Source organism: Aulonocara stuartgranti (genome assembly GCF_965226115.1).
Source record: "Aulonocara stuartgranti genome assembly, chromosome: 14".
NCBI lineage: Eukaryota > Metazoa > Chordata > Actinopteri > Cichliformes > Cichlidae > Aulonocara > Aulonocara stuartgranti.
The window spans coordinates 40,940,795-40,960,614 of NC_138950.1; the positions used below are offsets into that span (position 1 = coordinate 40,940,795).

Below are 19,820 nucleotides of genomic sequence, written 5' to 3' on the forward strand. Positions count from 1 at the left end.
ATACTCGTGCTGACCCCAGCCCAGCTCTGGGAGATAGGGAAGCTTCTTTATCTTGATGATGGAGTCATAGATGGAGGGCTGCAGGGACTGGGCCACAAGGTTGGCCAGGACCACTGCTATCAGGGCCGGCAGAAGGTGGGAGATCTGTCCAGTCAACTCAAGCACCATGACCACGGTGGAAAATGAGTGGCTGACTGCTCCGGACAAAGCTGCAGCACCTTTTGTTGGGAAGAGGAACAGCGAGAGAAATTACTGCTTAAATGTTTGTGTGCTACAGTTGTGCCAAAAACCCAGTTGCAGCATGGCAGACCAACAACTAGCCTAGCCAGTTGAGGCACTAGTTCAAATGGTGACCATACAGCGTGACTTTCGTGGCCTTCTGCAGGACTAGTCCAAGTGCCAGATGGATGTGGTGGAGAGCCTAGCTGTAGGGTTGGCTCCTTGCTGGCACCACCACTACTCCCAATGTGGAGGTGACTCTATACCACATGGGAGAGGGTGCACTTAAGGAAGATTGGACACTGTGGCTGCTGCCTCTGCTGATGAGGAAGCTCAGCTGGCGGCTCTCAGCTCACCTGTGATGGCAAGGGGTTGTTTTGCAGATGGCCAATGGGAAAATGTTGACCAGCTGGAGCTCACACTGAAGGACCACCTCCAACGATTCACAGGAGACTTGACGGGGCATGAGGACCGGCCGTACTCTTATGCCAGACGCCTTGTTTGGCGCAGTTGCCAGGTGACTACCGCCCTATAGTTGTGGCCCGGCCCTGGCTCTGGTGGAGACGGGGGTACTCGAACACTTTGTGGAGGGGCTCCCCGTAGGGTTGGGCGATATATCGAGTTTTTAAAAAAAATATCGATATATTTTCATACGAGATATAAGATGTGACAATATCGTTTATATTGATATAGTCTATGTTACGTTATAATTATACTTGTGGAGCTGCAGGTTTGCCTGTCTTTCGTCCACTTTTGTCTCTACGCAACGTTATTCGGCCTCGCCTCTCCTTCACTGAACACAACTCCCCCTCCCCCATAGCTTCACCTGCAGGCAATGACAAGATTCTCCAGCTGCCTCCCTCTTCCCGCTCCACCACAACCACCCACACATGCAGGGCCTTGGAGTAGGGGTATGTCACCAGGGTGCAGAGGAGGCTACCCCCCCCCCCCCCCCCCCCGCCCCCGTCCCCCGTCCCCTTCTGGCTGCCTCTGCCTCAATTTTATCTCACAACTTAGACATTCACATTACTCACACTCTCATTACACATACATATAGGATCTTGGGGGTGGGCACGATACACGGAGTCCAAATTACCATCAGGGTGTACACCTCACCCCTGGCGTCGTTGCCCACCTCTCAAGGTTAAATACACGTAGACATTGAGGGCCAGCAGGAGGGACTATGCGCTTACCTGCTGCTCTCTGGCAGGTAGCTCCATGCCCTCCTGGGTTTTAATTGCACCTTAGAACACACATGCATCAACACTACAATGAGCAGGTGGAGGGAGGTTTGGAGTCTTCTCTCACCCCCATTCTCTGCGACCTGCTGGAGCGGGGGGGCCAGGAGGAGGAGTTGGCCGTCCGACTGCGGTCTGGAGTGTGGGGCTGCTGCGGAGTCGGGGCGGTCTGCCTCCCCCCACCGCAGGGAAAAGGATAACACCACCTGGGTCTGGGTGCAGTTCCCCCCTCCAGGGGCAAGGGTACCTATACCCGGGGCTTAGAGTACGCTTGGGGAGTGTGATCGTGTGTACAGCGTCTCTTTATGTCTGTCTCCACGTTGGTTGAGTGTGGAGTAAGTGCATATGAGAGCATGAGGGTGGGAATGGATGTTTGTATCTGTGTGTGCCTGTATGTCTGTGTCTATATGTCAGGTTGGGTGTCAGGTGCCACCTCTCTGGGGACATCTCAGGCCCTCCAAGGTTTGGAGGCCTATCTCCACCCACCACCACTTCCCCTGCCAGTGGCGGACTCCCTCAGACATCGGTGCGTTGGTGGTTCTTTGTGTCCGGGGATGGGCGTCCAGGTACACACCGGCTCACTCCTTGGCGGCCGCTTATCGGGGCCTGGAGCCTGGGGCTCGCTCGGGCCACTTCGGAGGTGGGGTGCCCTCGGCCTCTCGGCCTGGGGCTCGGTCACTCAGGCACAGCTGGCTGCCGGCGGAGCTCACGGGCGCGTCACTGCAACTCCCCCTGGCTTCTGCTCCGCGGCTGCTGAGTGAGCCCTCATCTGGGACTCTCCTCAGCTCTTACTGGGACAGTGGCGCGGCTGCCCCTCTGTTGGTCTTCCTTGGTCTCTTGTGTTCTGGGGGCCTCTGGATGTCTGGAGTTTTGATCTCCTCCATACCTGCTTCATCATTGTGATGTTGTTTATTCTATGACTCTTGTTCTCTTCTGCTTGTTTTCTTTTTTCTTTCTCAACAGGTGATCCAGGTGATCGATATATTTTTTTTTTCTGCTCATTCTGTTGGTTTTCTTTTTTGCCCTTCTCCCCCGTCCCTCTTCTCAGCTGTTTCTCTTTCCCTCTTTCTTTCTCCCCTTCTTTCCCCCAGTCAAGTCTGTCCCGTATTCAGCAAGTGAAAATAAAATAAACAATAAAAGGTGAATCAAATGGACCATTACGGCAAGGCTGGGATGGTCAATTTGGTAAAGTAAATCCGTTGGGCATCTTTCTTTGCCTTTAGACAACAATTCTGATGCAAAAGAGCCAAACGGGACAGGCAAAAAAAAAGAAAAAAAAGACAAGATGAAAGCGGAAAATCAGCGCGCCTTATGTATGAATTCTGGTTGTGCTTACTGACCACGAACCGATTTTATGTGGAACACAGCGCTCAGCAATCTGTCAAAAAATGTTTTAATATGACTTTGCTAAGCTACGGAGCTGCACCGCTTGATGGATTGTCGGAGGATTACGGCTACCGGGGAGGAGCCTCGCGGAGTGATACGTACTGTGTGTGTATAAGGACCATAAATGGCACCTGTTCAGAGACGTGGTGCAGCTGTGAAATCTGTCTCTTTGTTATTATGCTCAGCGTCTATCAGTTTACATTTTGACTGCACAATTGTGAGCTTTTTGTTATGCACAAAAACAACATTGTTTTCTTTTATTTATGGACCATGATTATTTAATAAATGCTGATAATTTATTTTTGAGTAATTTCTTCATGTACATCTACGCTGTATGTAAATAAAAGTGCCCGTGTGACAGCTGGGACACAGTGTGACTAGAACTCTTTTTGTTCTTAACTTAAAACTTAAAACTTAAAAAAAAAAAATCGAGATATATATCTTATATCGCCATCCAGCTAAAAAATATCGAGATATGAATTTTGGGTCACATCGCCCAGCCCTAGCTCCCCGCTCGAACGTTGGAGTGGGCCTGAAGCCAATATTTCCATTTGGACAGCTACAGACCAGATCAGTTTTCGGCGGAGCATATGCAATGGAAGTCCATGGTCCTGGAGTGCCTGAGGCAGGTGGGGCTCTTAGCCAACCCAAAGAAGTGTACAGTTGGACAGAGGTACAGTATCTATCTGCAGGCAACCTTCAGATAGAGAAAACGACAGCCATCGTATCTTGCCCATGTTGCATGACCAGAGAGGAGGTGAGGTGGTGCTTGGGAGATGGAAGCATGTAAATATAAAAATAACCACTGCAGCCAAAAAGAGTGCCTGACGAGCCCAGTAAGCTATTAAGACTCGACTGTACACTGTGTTCGTGTTTTCCTCCGAAACAATAAAGTTCTGCTGGAGCAGCCTTTCAACGCTTCTTTCTCTCGCTAGCAAAGTAAAGCTAGTTACTGGCCTGGCCGAGGTAACAAGAGAGTGCAAACATGTTGAGGGCTGTGTTAGTTCAGTGAGAGATTTATTTGGAAGGAAAATTTTCACTTGTAGTCGAAAACTAATGTGTATGCTTATGCCTGCATTTTTATTTTTGTTAAATACAAACAAAATAGCAAAAGTGCTGCCACGTGTCTGGCCAGAAAGAGCTGTTTATTTGAAACTACTGTACTATACTGTGCTATACTGCTGGGTGACTGTCTTCTACTCGTCAAATACATTTCATTGCAATGCTGACCCTGTGCTAACTTGCATATGACAAATGAAACTGAAAGGATTCAGATAGTTAAGAGTGAGAAAAAAATTGTTTTCATGTTTGCAATTTTGTCTTGTTACACAATATTTGGAATTAAATAAAACAAACAACACACTAGATTTTAGGAAATATTAGTGGGTGTTTTTGTTTTTTTGTACTACTTGGACACTTAAGTGGCCCTCCAATGAGATGACGGTGCCAGAAGTGGCCCGCGGCTCATTTGAGTTTGAGACCCCTGCCTGTTTAAGGCCTTCCAAGTTGAGGCAGCTTTGTCCCAGCAGGTGAGGGGGTTTGACTGTCTGGTCATTTATATAAGCCAGAAGCTATCTGAGCGGGAAGGTAGATACAGCTCTGTGGACGAGCAGTATCTGGCAATACAGTGGTTGGTTGACCTTCTTCATTACTACCTCCTGGGCGACTCTTTTATCCTCTGTTCAGATCATGCGCCACTACAGTGTCTCCACTGGAAAGCAAAAGTGCTGAAACATTCACGAAACTCCCGAGGTGTGTGCATAGGGTTCTTTGTGAGCTACAAGGGTCTCCAAAATGTTAAGAATGTTATTTTATTTACTTTGTACCAAAGAAAGTATTTGTCATTTTAAGTAGAATGTAGTCAGGAGAGAGTCGCTAACTTACCCACCACAGCGTAGCCTCCTGGCACTATGGGATAGATAGCATGACCTGCATGAATGCCTTCCGGGAACCAGTATGCCATACATTCTCCAACCAGACGCCCCAAGCTGGCCCCTGAAATGTGGAAGGACATAGAGATTCACAATCAGTATGTGGCTGTTTATCAAAATCAGCAGTTCTTAGACTTGCAAGAATTGTCAAACATGTGCACAGAAAACTGAAATCACTGTGGCTTGAGCACCATCAGCCTGACAAAAATAAATTGCTAAGTCAAAATATAAAACTTATCTAAAACAAAAAAAGTATTGAGTTTTGAAATCATTATTGAATCAGTCACTACAGTAATCTAAAATAGGGTTGTCAAACTTTGGTTCAGGGGCCAAAATGAACCTGGCAAAGACTCCAATGTGGTCCACTGGAGAACTCTGGAAAATGAAGGAGTTCACAGATTTTAGTCTTGGAAAAGGCCGACTGGGGAACCAAGAACTCAGTCTCTACAGGACTGGAAACAGTGCGTTAAGTGTCACCGGGCTGGTGAACAGAAAACCCAGTGATATATTCTGCTGACTCAAAGACCTAAACGTCACCTTGAACATTGTCCAATTCTGAGACAATAATTTCACTTACTTTGCTGTCAGCTTCACAAACACCAAAATCATTGAAATAATCTCAGCTCAAAAACATTCTTGCACCTATTTCTGTTATTCAGGCGGGGACAGCTGACGCCCAGCTGTTGCCAGTGCTTGTCCTGTCTTCCAATGTGAGGGCAGCCTACTCCTGCACCCGCACCTACTCGGGTGGGATTGCCATTCAGTCTGCTCCAGTACCCATGCTGGTCCCCAGGGTGAGGCCAGCCAAGACACGGTTGCCTATGGCTTGCCCATCAGCTTGAAATGACGAAATGCAATATCCCAGAATCCATTTCGCCCAAAACTCAAACGAGGCAGTGGCGGAGGAACACAGAGTGGCAGAGTTTGAAAGATTACTCTGTCTGGGTCACAAAATAAACTTTTAAGATATTTTCATGCGAGAATGGTGCTGTGTAAACTTCAAATATCTGCTCGATTTATCAAGACATCACATATTTGCAAAAGTGCTCTAACGTTCTCGGAGATGCCTGTTGAAGGAGTATTGAAGGTCTCTGTTTTGAGGTTTCTTACCACTCTACAGTTTCAGTGCTCCTCGATGGGTAGTTGGCAAATGTTTGTAGGCAAGTCAATTTCTTCTTGACTATCATTACTGCAAACTACTGTCAACCCCAGCAATCTGCTAGTAACCAAATCATTCACAATGTTTTCTGTAGTATTGGCGTAAAAACCTCTCTGTTACCATTTTTGCATAATGACAGCAAGCAAGCAACTTCACACAACCACTAGCTAAACCCTTCAAGAATACTTCTTTTGTCCACTGGTGATTACTCACAGCTAGGCATGCATGACATTACTTGAACTTCCAGTAACACAGTGAGGAAACTGACTCAATGCACATGTTAAACAAAATATAGGTCTGCCTTTATTCACTTTTTAAACATGCTACACAAATATTTTGTCTGAGTGATGTTGAAAAACAAATTCATGGATGTGTTACTTCTAGGCTGGAATGCTGTCAGTCGTTATTATCTGGATGTCCTAAAAACTCCCTGATAAGCATTCAGTTAGTCATCTCTACTTTCAAGATTAGGCTTCAAACTTTCCTTTTTGCCAAAGCATATCATTAGGGCTGGTGACCCTGAATCCTTCCTTAGTTATGCTGCCTTAGGTCTAGCCTGCTGGGGGAGTCTTTCCTTTTTCCCATTTCTTTTCATTCTGTGTGTATATATACAACTACAATTTTTATTTATTAATCTCTGGCTGTCTTCAACTGTGCCTTTATCCTGTTTCTCTCCCCTCACAGTCATGGCAAATGACTGTTCACCCCTGAGCCTTGTGTTAACGCCTTCAAATGTGTTTCATCTGTTCTTCTTCACAGAAAAACACACATCTTACCAATGACAAGTACTGGCATGAAGGCTCCATAGGGCACTGGCATGGTGATGGCCAAGGCACACATCCAGAACTAAAAGAAGAAGAAGACATCAACAGAAAGAATAGGGTGACATTCCAGGAGCTGCATGGTATTATCTGGTGTGTTTCTAGATTCCAGCTCACCACAAGGCAGACCGCAGTCTAAACCCAGATGCTACTTTATACAGACCTTGACCTATTTGGTTTCAATGCGCGATTTCTGTTTTACTCTGCTCAAAGTTTTTTAGATTTACTGTAGGGTTATTTTAATTTGCACAGCTCTTTTCTATAGGCTTATTGTAGCCAGTGTGTGCACACAGGATAGGGCTGGGCGATATGACCCAAAATTCATATCTCGATATTTTTTACCTGGATGGCGATATAAGATATATATCTCGATTTTTTTTTAAAGCCATAAGTTAAGAACAAAAAGAGAGTTCTTAGTCACACTGTGTCCCAGCTGTCACACGGGCACTTTTATTTACATACAGCGTAGATGTACATGAAGAAATTACTCAAAAATAAATTATCAGTATTTATTAAATAATCATGGTCCATAAATAAAAGAAAATGTTGTTTTTGTGCATAACAAAAAGCTCACAATTATGCAGTCAAAATGTAAACTAATAGACGCTGAGCATAATAACAAAGACAGATTTCACAGCTGCACCACGTCTCTGAACAGGTGCCATTTATGGTCCTTATACACACACAGTACGTATCACTCCGCGAGGCTCCTCCCCGGTAGCCGTAATCCTCCGACAATCCATCAAGCGGTGCAGCTCCGTAGCTTAGCAAAGTCATATTAAAACATTTTTTGACAGATTGCTGAGCGCTGTGTTCCACATAAAATCGGTTCGCGGTCAGTAAGCACAACCAGAATTCATACATAAGGCGCGCTGTCGATTTTTGAGAAAATGAAAGGATTTTAGGCCGTGCAGCCCCTGTGGGCTGCATGTCGTTAGCGCGGTTAGCTCGTTAGCGCGGTTAGCTCGCTAACACGTTGACGCCGTCCAGCCCAATGCATGGGGCGATCCGCGGTAACTCGCTAACGGAGATTTTCCACTTTCATCTTGTCATTGCCTGCAGGTGAAGCTATGGGGGAGGGGGAGTTGTGTTTAGTGAAGGAGAGGCGAGGCCGAGTAACGCAGCGTAGAGACAAAAGTGGACGAAAGAGGCAAACCTGCGGCTCCACAAGTATAATTATAACGTAACATAGACTATATCGATATAAACGATATTGTCACATCTTATATCTCGCATGAAAATAAATAGATATTTTTAAAAAACTCGATATATCGCCCAGCCCTAACACAGGAGATGCACAAATTGGTCACATGCATTGTAGCTTGCATAGTAAATTGACTGAGGAAGTTTTCTCTGACCAGACATCCTTAAATTTCAGTTGAATACCCTTGGTCTAAATCACGGGTCGGCAACCGTTCTGATAATGAGTAGCATTATCAGAACGTTTCCTCAGAAGTCAATGTGCCATATCAACCATTGCATTAGCAATCATGCTCAACAGTTCCACGCTATATAGAATAATTTTAAAGAACTATATTTGTTCGCAGATGTTGGCAAAGTGCAGATCAGCTGTTTTAAACAAAAAGCAAATAAAAAAAAACACTTTTTATCCAAAACAAGAACTCTATAACAGCAAAGGAACTGTACGACAGAAAATACAAATGCTATTTATGGTCTACTCACAAAAGTGATAAGGAAAAATACTAAGGCATGTTTGTTAATACATGTTATTGTGGTCTATGGTCTCCCACTCAGAGACACAGGTCTCCAAGTGTCCGGCAGTCAGACGGCTATGGGAGGTGCTGAGAACATTATTTGTGTGATAGAAAGTCTGCTCACACAGATATGTGGAGCCAAACACTGTCAATAAGGCCTGTGCAATGCTCTGAAGACAGTTACACTTGTCAGGTAGTGATGTCCAGCAGGTGAAAATGCACGAGACAAATCCAGCTGCCCATTAAAGCTTTCTGGTTTAATCAGAAAAGAAAGCATTGGTCCAAACACCTGCATTGTGAATTCGTGGTGCTGATGCTGCGCTGAGCAGACAGCTCTTGAACGTTTGAAGTGTTGGAATGTGGAAGTGGCACAACTAATGTAAGCTAATTAGTGATGTGCACCAGTGGCCCGTCCATAGATTATTATTTTTTAATGCACCTTCTCAGATTAATTCACTGTGTGTCGTGCCATCATCTAACCCTTTGCGTGCCAGCTGTGGCACGCATGCCCAGGGTTGCCGACCCCTTTAGAGTCAAAATGATAGCCTAGCTGGATCATCTTCTTATGTTAAGATGTTTGGAACCATTAACCATAAAATAATCATTCAAAGTTTCTTATTCAAAGACAAGAATGCAGCTTATACGTTTAACATTGACATCAGCTCACTAGCAAGATCGGTGTGACAGAGCCAATATCAGTGTGCACCTGACACTCCTACACCATGATAAAAAATCATGTCCTACCGTCAGTGTTCTTTAAATGCATGTGTGCTGCACACGCAGCTTTCAGACCAACCTAGTATCAAAGCAAAGCATGTAATACATAGAGTAGTCCACTGTTTCCATTTCACACTTTGCCTCTCCAAAGCATGAAATGGACATGCATGCACTAGTTGCACTCGCAGTAAGCTGCAGCACCAGCAGAGGGACATATTTTCTTTCCAGCAAATAAAATTAACATGGGAAAGCTTTTAAAAAGACATTAATAACACATTCACATGTAAGTAAATGTGGACCTCTGGATTAAAAAGGGGGGATAGCACCCCGTGTATGTATAATAAATCCTGTCAGGAATTGTGCATGAATTTAACATACTTTACATAGAATGACAAATTCATTTTATACATTATGAAAACTTGCAGACAGACACATTTACTAGCATAAATCAAACCTACAGCTTTGTACACATATTTTCACCTTACTCTCATTATGGTGAAAAGGGCCAGTGTGCCGAAGACGGTGACTTGTGGGTGCATCCAGACTCGTGCGTTTCCAATGTAGTCAAACTCTTCAGCGATGCCGTCTTTAGTCCATGTGCGGTTGTCCAGTAATGTGACCAAAGCCTCGTTCTGTGTCAGCTGGAAAATTTGGAAAATTAAACAAATAAAAAAAATACAATTACTACGACTGTGACTGAGTCGGAGCTCTTTCACAGATAATAGAAACAGAAACACATGACAGATAGTTGGTGTCCATGTAGAGGAATGCTCAGACCTCTACATCGGAGAGACCAAACAGCCACTTCACAAGCGCATGGCACAACACAGAAGAGCCACCTCCACAGGACAAGACTCAGCAGTCCATCTGCATCTTAAGGATAAAGGTCACTCTTTGAGGATGCCAACGTTCACATTTTGGACAGAGAGGACAGATGGTTTGAAAGAGGAGTGAAAGAAGCATCTATGTCCACTGTGAGCGACCATCTTTGAACAGAGGCGGGGTTTACGACACCAACTCTCTGCCATTTATAATCCAGTTTTGAGATCCTTCCCAGACGCCTTAACGCCCACTCACATCCTGGGCCATCTGACCTCAGGAATTCGCATGATAAGGTGGAGCCAGGTTTCACAATGAGCTCACCCGAAACTCTGGCTGATTGGGACCCACGCCCAGTTTCACACCTTGGCTCAGGCGATTAGAGGATCATCAGGGGGTCCTTTTGTCCCTCTGTGGGGGGATACTCCCACTAGGTTTATATCTGGGACTCTCCACCATTTGACCTTAGAACTGAAGAAGCTTCTTGGATGAGAGGTGAAACGTCTTCAAGCAACTTAAAGAAGCCCAGACGCTTTTCTTTGCAAGCTCCTTTGACTACGATGACCTGGATGACTGAGAACCTTCACAGACATATTTCATTCAAAATTCAGTGTTTGGCTTGAAACCCTAGAAGATAATTTCTAATGGTTTCAATATTATCCTTTTATTTAACATTAGCATTTCCATGATGTGTAATCCACAGAAAATTTTTTCATTTTTTTGAGTTAGTTGATGATGTATTTTATTATATAATGAATGACTTCAATTTAACAAGAACGGGCTGAATTTTAAGTCTTATTGATATATCAATAATTTGGTATATCAATAATTAAATGATTTAAGATGGATAAAGACTGTTTTCAAACCATACAACATGTATGATATGTAAACCATCTTTAGATACATTTCAAAATTAGCTTAATTAGAATAAAGAGAAAAAGCCCTGCATATTTTTTTTAAAGAATTCTTTGATGTCTACTGTAATAACTGTAGAGTGATGAGTATATGTAATAAAAATAATATATGGTTCATGGGCTTTGTGAACCTACCTCTCCAGCCATAAACTGTCCAAAACCAGAAGGAAACAATAGTGACGAAATGAGGAAAGAGACCATCACTGGATACACAAGACATCTAAGAACATAGATATATAACAGAAAGAACAAGTAAGCAAGGGTAAAACAATGAAATGCTTTAAAACAATAACATAAAACAATAAACAGGGAATAATGCATGTCTAACAGTTACTGAGAAAACCATAGTTATTCACGCATGGGTGAAAAAGCAACGTGAAGCCAATCACTATATTATATTAATTTTTATAGGTACATTTTTTCCTTTATTTACTCAAGTTTGTTTAACTTAAAATAATACACTTACAGGCCACCTTGCTGGGTATACCTATGAAAATTATTTTTAAGGCAAATCTCAAATTATCCAATCACATGTCAGCAGCTCAATGTATTTATGCATGTGGAGTTTAGAGCTTTACCATATCATTCTGTCAATCTATGATTTGTCATTTATTCCTTTTAAATGAATATAAGAAACTGGAATTTTGTGCACAGGTTTGAATGTGTTTGGGGTTTTCTCTAATACACATAGGATCGAAAGTATGCAGAGACACAAATATACATATGCCCCTATTAATATTTGGTCGAATGTGTTTTAACAGTTGAACTTCGACTAGACTCTTGGTAGCTTAACTGAAATCTATAGCTTGACCACATGGACAAGCCAAAAGCCTTATGGAGAAAAGTATTAATTTCTGATGACCAAACATCGAACTGGCTGGCTATAATGACGAGCGGTATGTTTGAAGGAGTTAATGTGAACTGCACCAACTGTCAAACATGCCCTGGGTCTGTTTTGTACGGAGCCCCTCTGATGACATGGTCCAAAAAGTAAATAAATTGTGGCCACAAAATACTACTTTATGCCCTCGAAATAGTATAACGTGCCCGCGAAATACTTATTTGTGGCCACGCAATACTATTTCGAGGGCACGAAGTAGTATTATAGGTATTTAGTAGTAGTATTATAGGCATAACGTGCGCACGAAATGCTAATTTGTGGGCATGAATTGGGTATAACGTGGCAACGAATTACGCATTTGTGGCAACGAAATAGATAACGTGCGCACATCATATTGATACAATTCCTGGACAGCTGCGTAGAGACATAAGCATAAGAGTAGGCTAAACCTATGCACTGTGGACAGAGACAGTATGATTGAGTTTTATTTTAGGCTGGGGATGAGCTACAAATGCATTTTGAAAAGCCTGGCAATGCAAGGAACCATTATTATGGAGAGACATTTAAACAGGATATTGAAGGCCCAGTTGCTTTACATAGATTTTATTGTCAACCAACTGCAAGGGCCTGGGAAGGATCACGGTTATCAGTCACGTGTTTCGTGGCCACAAATAAGTATTTCGTGGGCATGTTATACCCATTTCGTGCCCACGAAGTAGTATTTTGCGGCCACAAGATATTTATTTTTTGGACCATGTCATCAGAGGGGCTCTGTACAGTAGTTTTGCTGCCAGTGGTACTGGTACATTATACAAAGTGAGTGGAATAATGAAGGAGGAGGACTACCTCCATATTCTTGAACTTCTTGAAATCAATAGCCAGATGTATGAAGTTATGAATGACATTCTTGTTGCTACTGATCGTGGTAAATATGCTGTGCTTGTGTTATTGGATATGACAGCTGCATTTGACACAGTGGACCACGACCTGCTGATCTCCCGCTTACATCACTGTGTGGGAATTTGTGATCTGGCATTGTCATGGATAAAATCATATCTTTCCGAAAGGAGTTTTTGTGTCAAGCTGGGGCTGGCCGCTTCCTCTGTGGCCCCTCTGCTTTGGGGTGTGCCCCAGGGATCTATCCTTGGGCCATTACTTTTCTCGCTGTATTTACTCCCCCTTGGTGCGATTTTTCGTAAACACGGAGTGTCATTTCATTTGTATGCCGATGACTGTCAGCTTTACTTACCTTTTAGTCATTTGGATACCTCCCCATGTCAATCACTGCTTGACTGTCTTAGCGATATTAAATTATGGATGGCAAATAATTTTTTGAATTTTAATGGTCGCAAAACGGAAGTAATTTTATATGGCCCGCATCGTTCTACTGATTCTCCAGATGTTGATTTTGATGATTTGACCTCTCATCTGAAAAGTTCAATCACTAATCTTGGTGTTAAACTTGATTCTGCGCTTACTTTTGAAGGTCATGTAAGTGGGGTGGTGAAATCAGCTTTTTATCACCTCAGACGCCTGTCGAAGGTTAAGCCTTTCCTTTCCAAACCCAATTTGGAAACTCTTATTCATGCTTTTATCACCTCACGTCTGGACTATTGTAATTCCCTTTTAATAGGGGTTGGGTCGGGCACCTTGTCACGCCTGCAGTTAGTTCAAAATGCGGCGGCGTGATTTTTAACCGGTAGTAGGAAATTCGATCACATCACTCCGGTTCTGGCTTCCTTGCATTGGCTTCCTATTGAATTTAGGGTTCGTTTTAAAGTCCTTTTATTGGCTTTTAAATCTTTAAATGGTCTGGCTCCTGTCTATTTATCTGATTTGCTGAAGCCACATGTTCCTCCCCGCTCGCTCCGTTCAGCTGAGCAGCTGCTGCTGTCGGTCCCTAAGTCGCGGCTGAAATGCAGAGGAGACCGAGCCTTTTCAATTGCAGCTCCGATGCTCTGGAATAACCTTCCCCTCCAAATTAGACAAGCGTCATCAGTGCAGGGCCCTATTTCAGGAAGCCGGTTTAGAAAACTCAGAGTGAAAAAAACGATACTCAGGGTTGAGTAACCCCGAACTGTCCAACTCGGAATATTCGGTTTCAGAAAGGCTGATAACAATTAGTTCAATCAACGCAGAGTTGCTTTAACCCCAAGTTAAGCGCGCACACGAGGATACATAAAGCCCTGATTAGTGGAGTACAGATTAAGCGAGTCACCATGGAGACGGAGGGAAAGAAGGCGCGGTCAATGTATTTTACAGCGCTTGAGGCCAAAATTCTGATGGCAGTATAGGGCTTTGGAGCGTGATGTCATGGGGGTGGGCGATAACATGCAAATTTTGCGGAAAAAAAGTAACACAGCCTCAGCTGCAAAAGAAAGGGAGCATGCATGGCAAAACATGGCCGACAGAGTCAATGCGTGAGTGTTAATTTAAACATTGATCTAGGGATTTCCACCCATTTAACACGTTATTTTATTTTATTATATTTTATTTTATTTTTTATTTCATACATTTGATTTTGTGATGTGATGTGAGCGCAGGTGCAACCCAACAGGCCCCAAACGTTCCTGGCAGCAAGTAAAAATGAAATATAAAAATATAGTCCAAACAGGTAAGGTGTAATTGTATTATGAGCCATAGTGCTTGGTCTGTTTGTCCCATGTAAATCAATTGCAGTTAGAGGCTACATTAATTTCCCCTCTGTAAGCACTTATTGAAATTATCTGAGCACATTACAAGTACATATTTGCTTACTCTGTATGCTCAAATGTGACCCGTTATAGCCAACAGAAAAAAAGCGGAGGCCTGAAAAACAGGTGGAGGTCGTCCACCACCACCACTCACAGAGGCTGAGCAGTTGGCTTCCACATTTGTGATAATGTTGGCAGCATCACATATGATCTTCACAGTGCAGAGAACACAAATTAGCATCCATTACTATAATGAAATAATTTGTTAGTTTGAAATGCTACAGGGAACTATGTACCTGTACATTAATGCTGTGGAAAGACTTCCTGTTCACATAGTCTCCTTCATTTACTGAAGGAGCAATGATTGGAATGTGAGTGCCATCTATACAGCCAATCACGCCTGGGAACCGTGAGAATAAATGTAAAATTTAAGTAGTAGTTCAAGTATCACCACATCATGAATTAAGTTTCGTTCATCCTGCTACCTGCAATTTTGTGGCATCCCTCTTTGATAAATCTTGTGGGTCTATGACCGGGGAACACCACAAACGAGTACACGAGACGTTTCAGTGCAACTGTAACAGTCCTGACTGCCCGACAGACGGTAGCCTTGGAAACGTGCTCAGCGTCACCAATATTATACAGAAAGCTCCCGTTTGCAAAAAACTGAAGTGCAATACAAATAATATGTACAGAACTGAGAGAATGTCCGCGATGTGTCACATGAGCAATATTAGGCCTGAGGATGTTATTCAAATAAATTATAGATTGTGCTGAAAAACGGTAACGTTCACACAGGAAATCATCAGGAAATGATAAAATGTCCAAATGCGCTCTAATCACTCTCTCCCGGCGGAGAGCTCTGCGGAGAATTTGGGCTTCAACATCTACTGGCTCTTCAAGGAAGGGGCACGCCATGTCCGACACTTCCTACAGTCAGGTTTCTGACAAAGAGGCGGAGAAGGTCAGGGTTAGTTGTAGTAAACCTGCTAGGGGGCAGGTTAGCTTCACGGAGTGTGTCGTCATAGTAACTCGCTCAGAATTAATCTAAACTCGCTTTGTGAAACCGAAAACCCAGAGTTTTCGTTAACTCAGGGTATACTTACTCAGATTTTGCTCTAAACCGGCTTCCTGAAATAGGGCCCAGGTCTTTAAATCCAGATTGAAAACCTATTTTTATTCCCTGGCTTTTAACTCTGTAGGAAACTGACACCTTCTTATTTATTTTATTGTATGTAATGATTTTATGGTATTTTTAATTTGGTTGTTGTTTTGATCTGTGTTGTTCAGCACTTTGGTCTGCCTGGTGTGTTCTTAAAGTGCTATACAAATAAACGATGATGATGATGATGATGATGATGATGATGAAACCTGGATATAGCCCGGTGAACACACATCAACACTAGTTTTGGAATGGGTAAAGTGGGCTAACATTAGGAGGCTTCAGGAAATGCTTTCCTAAAGTCTCAGCCTATGCTTCAACGTTGGGTCCCTTTTATTATGTCTGACTGTGCTGTGCAGGCTTCTAGAGTTACGTAGTTAAATTAAGAGTAAATTACAAGTGAAACTATAAAATGCATTTTCTTATCAAATGGAAGTGTGGATGCTGATAGCTGAATGTTAAGTTAAAAATGTTAAATGAGCTGGAAAATACAGAATTTTTCACCTGAAAACAAAAGTGCAGAACTGTTGAAAGCTGACATTTACACAGAAGAAGTTGAAAAGTACAGGGTGGGCCATTTATATGGATACACCGTAATAACATGGGAATGGTTGGTGATATTAAAGTCCTGTTTGTGGCACATTAGTATCCACGCCTCCCGCTGAACGCGTAGCGCTACTTTGAAGTTTGTTTTTCGCGCTACTTCGTACGGCACTACGTTGCCTGGCGGACGGACATGTGACCAACATACCACTCTTGAACCCCGATCCTTCCGCCAGGCAATGTAGTGCCGTACAACAGCGGAACAAACAAAACAAATCGTCTTACGATATCACAAAAATCATAGACAATCCATAGAAAAGCCGCACCTGACTAAAAGCCGCAGGGTTCAAAGCTTGTGCAAAAAGTAGCGGCTTATAGCCCGACAATTACGGTAAATGAATACTGAATTTATTTATTTTTTAATTCCTTAAAAAAATTTGACTGGCATAGTCTGAGTGTTTCAGAAACTGCTGACGTAATAGAACTAAACCACACAAACATCTGTGGGGTTCAAAGAGAATGGTATGAAAAAGAGAAAGGTCTACAGAAAAACATGTCTGAATGCACAACATGTTGACTGCAGACTGAAGCAGATGGGCTGCATCAGTTTTCCTGACAAGTTAACATGCTTGTCATAAATTTGCAACAATGCTTTGCATTCACTGCCTCATATTAAAAAAATCCCAACTTACTTTTTCATGAGGAATGTGTTGAAGAGCTTCTGTTTCTTGATGAACAGGGCAATCCGTCGGTTTAGGTAGACAAACAAAGCCCCACCAAAACCACTGATAATACTGCAGAAAAAGAGAAAGAAGTTAATGCCTTGAAGACATTAAGAAATATGATTTTTATATTGAGGGACTAAATCTTGTTCTGCGGTTTTGCAGAACCTCTGCCCATCTTCACATCAGAGAAACTGCCTGGATGAGATCTTTTAATTCTTAAACTAAACTAATCACTTGTTTTTCCAACCACGGGAATTGAGAATTATAGCTGCTATCAACTTCAACATAAGCTATTGCTTAGCTACTCCATAACCAATGGCTAAACAACACACCAATAAACACATCAAATGCCATTCTGAGTTTGTTCTATTAATTTAACCATTACACTGTCCAAACCATGAATCAGTACATGGGATACAAAACACACAAATGCACAGACTGCACAAACATACCAAACTACAAACCAACAGAATGCTGCACCAATTATCACACCAAATTGCGACATCAACCCACTGAATCAAACTGCAGTCAGCAGAAGGTTTCACCCCATGCTCACCCTATCCTTTTCCTCATCAAACACCAGGCGAGGTGAACAGGTGAGTGCACCCACATGTACTGCGTAATACCCACCCATGAGTCATGCCTCACAACAGTTTACCCATACAGTGACACCCAAAAACCAACCACCCAAAAAAGAAACATGTTTCATGAAATATTAACATATATACATATAACATTTGATAACTTTCAATGTTATATTGTGAATAAAATATTGATTTGAGATTTGCTAATAATTGTATTTCATTTTCATGTGTATTATACACAATTCACAATTAGAAAATGTAAGTTTTTAAAATTCAGTTTATATATTTTTGGAAAAACTAATACGTTGTGTGATTTTTTTTTTCTTCATATGGGTTCAAATTCAGGTCATAAATATTTTGTACCTGTAAATCAGACTGTGCACTTATGAACTGAAATGTAAAACAAAATATCTAAAAGTTTTATCTTTGTGCATAACACTTCACGTTTTATGCACAAGTTCCTGACTTGACTGTGTTTGGCCTTACTGAGCTTCAGACAGCAACAGTGCTTCCTGGGCACAGATAAGCATTACTTTATGGTTTGGGAATCAACTGATTTTTTTGTAACCGGTTAAAACTGTTATAAATAGATATTAACCACATTGAAATCCATGTTAAAATGTAAAACAGTAATGGTTAAAGTATTTAGAAAGAATCTGTAATTATTGCCAAAGGAGTACAATGTGTTTAATACATTTAAAAGTGCATTTGCTTTATGTGTGGTTCATTTTTAATTTAGTAAGGTTGTTATCGTGTTTTATTGTGAAGAACTGTGTAATAGGAAGCGAGTATGTTTGTGATGGAAGTAGGACTGAGAGAAGTTGTGACAGAAAGTACAAGAAGTTTGCAAGTGTATATATAACCTTGACTATCTGATTGACGGTCTTTGTTGATGTGCACATTTGTAAACTGGCTGTAAGAAGCTGGGGATGTTTCTGCTCCTAATCCACCACGCAGCTGCACACTTTCTTCCTTCCTTTTTCTTTCCTGCCCTGTTTGTTTCTTTAGCTGTCAGAATATTTGTGTGAAGGCCAAGAAAGATACCAAACGGATTTACTTTACCAAGTGGATCATCACAGCCTTGCTGTATTGGTCCATTTCAACATTTGTTATTATTATTTTATTTTATTGTATTTTATTAAGTTATTACAGATGGGACAGACATGACCGGGGAATAGGACAGGGAGAGAGAAAGAGAGGGAGGCTAAGGAAAAAACAGAGGGGAAGAGGGACAGTGAGAGAGGACACTTTAAAAAAATCACCCGGATCACCGGTTGAGAGAAAAAAAATGAAAAAAGAGAAACAAACAAAAAGAGAGCAACATATTAAACACAACACTACTGCAACCCACTTAGCACTTAACCTAGCTAAGCGTAAATAACAGTAAATACTGAATTTTCAAAGTTTTTTGTGCAGCAGTCAAGACGGACAGCTCACAGTGTGCTGTGAGGTAGCAGCCAAGAAAGATGTAGTTTGTGTCTGTGAACACCTGTGTGGATCAGCACGGTTGTATTCAAAAAGTTTCTCCATGTAACGATGTGCTAGTGGGGAGCCATAGCCCTGTCCCCCAGGGCATGAAACAGGCATGGAGGAGATCCAGGCCCCAGACATCCAGAGGCCCCCGAGTGTGGGAGCCCAAGGAGGAGCTGAGGAGGGACATCTGTGCCAGCCTCCTGGGAAGAGCTTAGGAGAGCCTCAGACGAGGGGTCACTCAGCAGCCACGGAGCAGAGGCCAGAGGGGGTTGCAGTGGCCTGCCCGCGGGATCCACCGGCAGCCAGCTGTGCCAGAGTGGACTGAGCCCCCCACCCACGGTTGGAGCCTGACCGAGCCACGGGCGCCAGGCCGGGAGTGTGCCCCCATACCTTGGAGAGTCTGAGGTGTTGCCAGAGGGGCGGAGTCTAAGACCCGACCTGACATATAGACACAGACACAAACTTGCATGCACACATATACAATTACTCAGCACTCACCCAACGTAAAGACAAATGGACATTGTCACACAATCACACTCCACAAACAGCCTCTATACAAGGTACCCTCGCCCCTAGAAGGGGAATCCACACCTAGACCCAGGAGATGTTACCCTTTTGTCACAGTCCAGAGTTTCTGGTGCGAGAGAAGAATGGATGACTGGTGAGACGCCAAGAGAGACTGAAGAGGAGTGATAGTGATCCCCTGCTTTTCACTGTGGATTCCCTGGAGCCCTAATCCCTGCACGCTTGTATATAGCACTTAGTCACTGTCACACACTTCACCTGGTGTTTGTGAATAAAACCCTCTGTTCTTCCTTTGAGCAAGTAGTCCTGCGTTTGAGTCCCCCCAATGACCGTAACACCTTTTCCCTGCGGTGGA

At 42.9% G+C, this 19,820-nt stretch overlaps 1 protein-coding gene across 1 annotated transcript in view; it reads right to left on the minus strand.

The window, feature by feature from the left end:
• The window catches only part of LOC309688472 (chloride channel protein 2-like), a 63,143-nt gene that overhangs the window by 10,420 nt on the left and 32,903 nt on the right, over window positions 1-19,820 (minus strand). Inside the window, exons 11-16 of the mRNA XM_082504250.1 lie at window positions 16,851-16,952; window positions 11,055-11,139; window positions 9,672-9,827; window positions 6,710-6,779; window positions 4,728-4,838; window positions 5-218 (exon numbers count right to left, since the gene is read on the minus strand). Of these exons, the coding sequence (XP_082360376.1) occupies window positions 5-218; window positions 4,728-4,838; window positions 6,710-6,779; window positions 9,672-9,827; window positions 11,055-11,139; window positions 16,851-16,952 (738 nt within the window). The remainder of the gene's footprint in view (window positions 1-4; window positions 219-4,727; window positions 4,839-6,709; window positions 6,780-9,671; window positions 9,828-11,054; window positions 11,140-16,850; window positions 16,953-19,820) is intronic.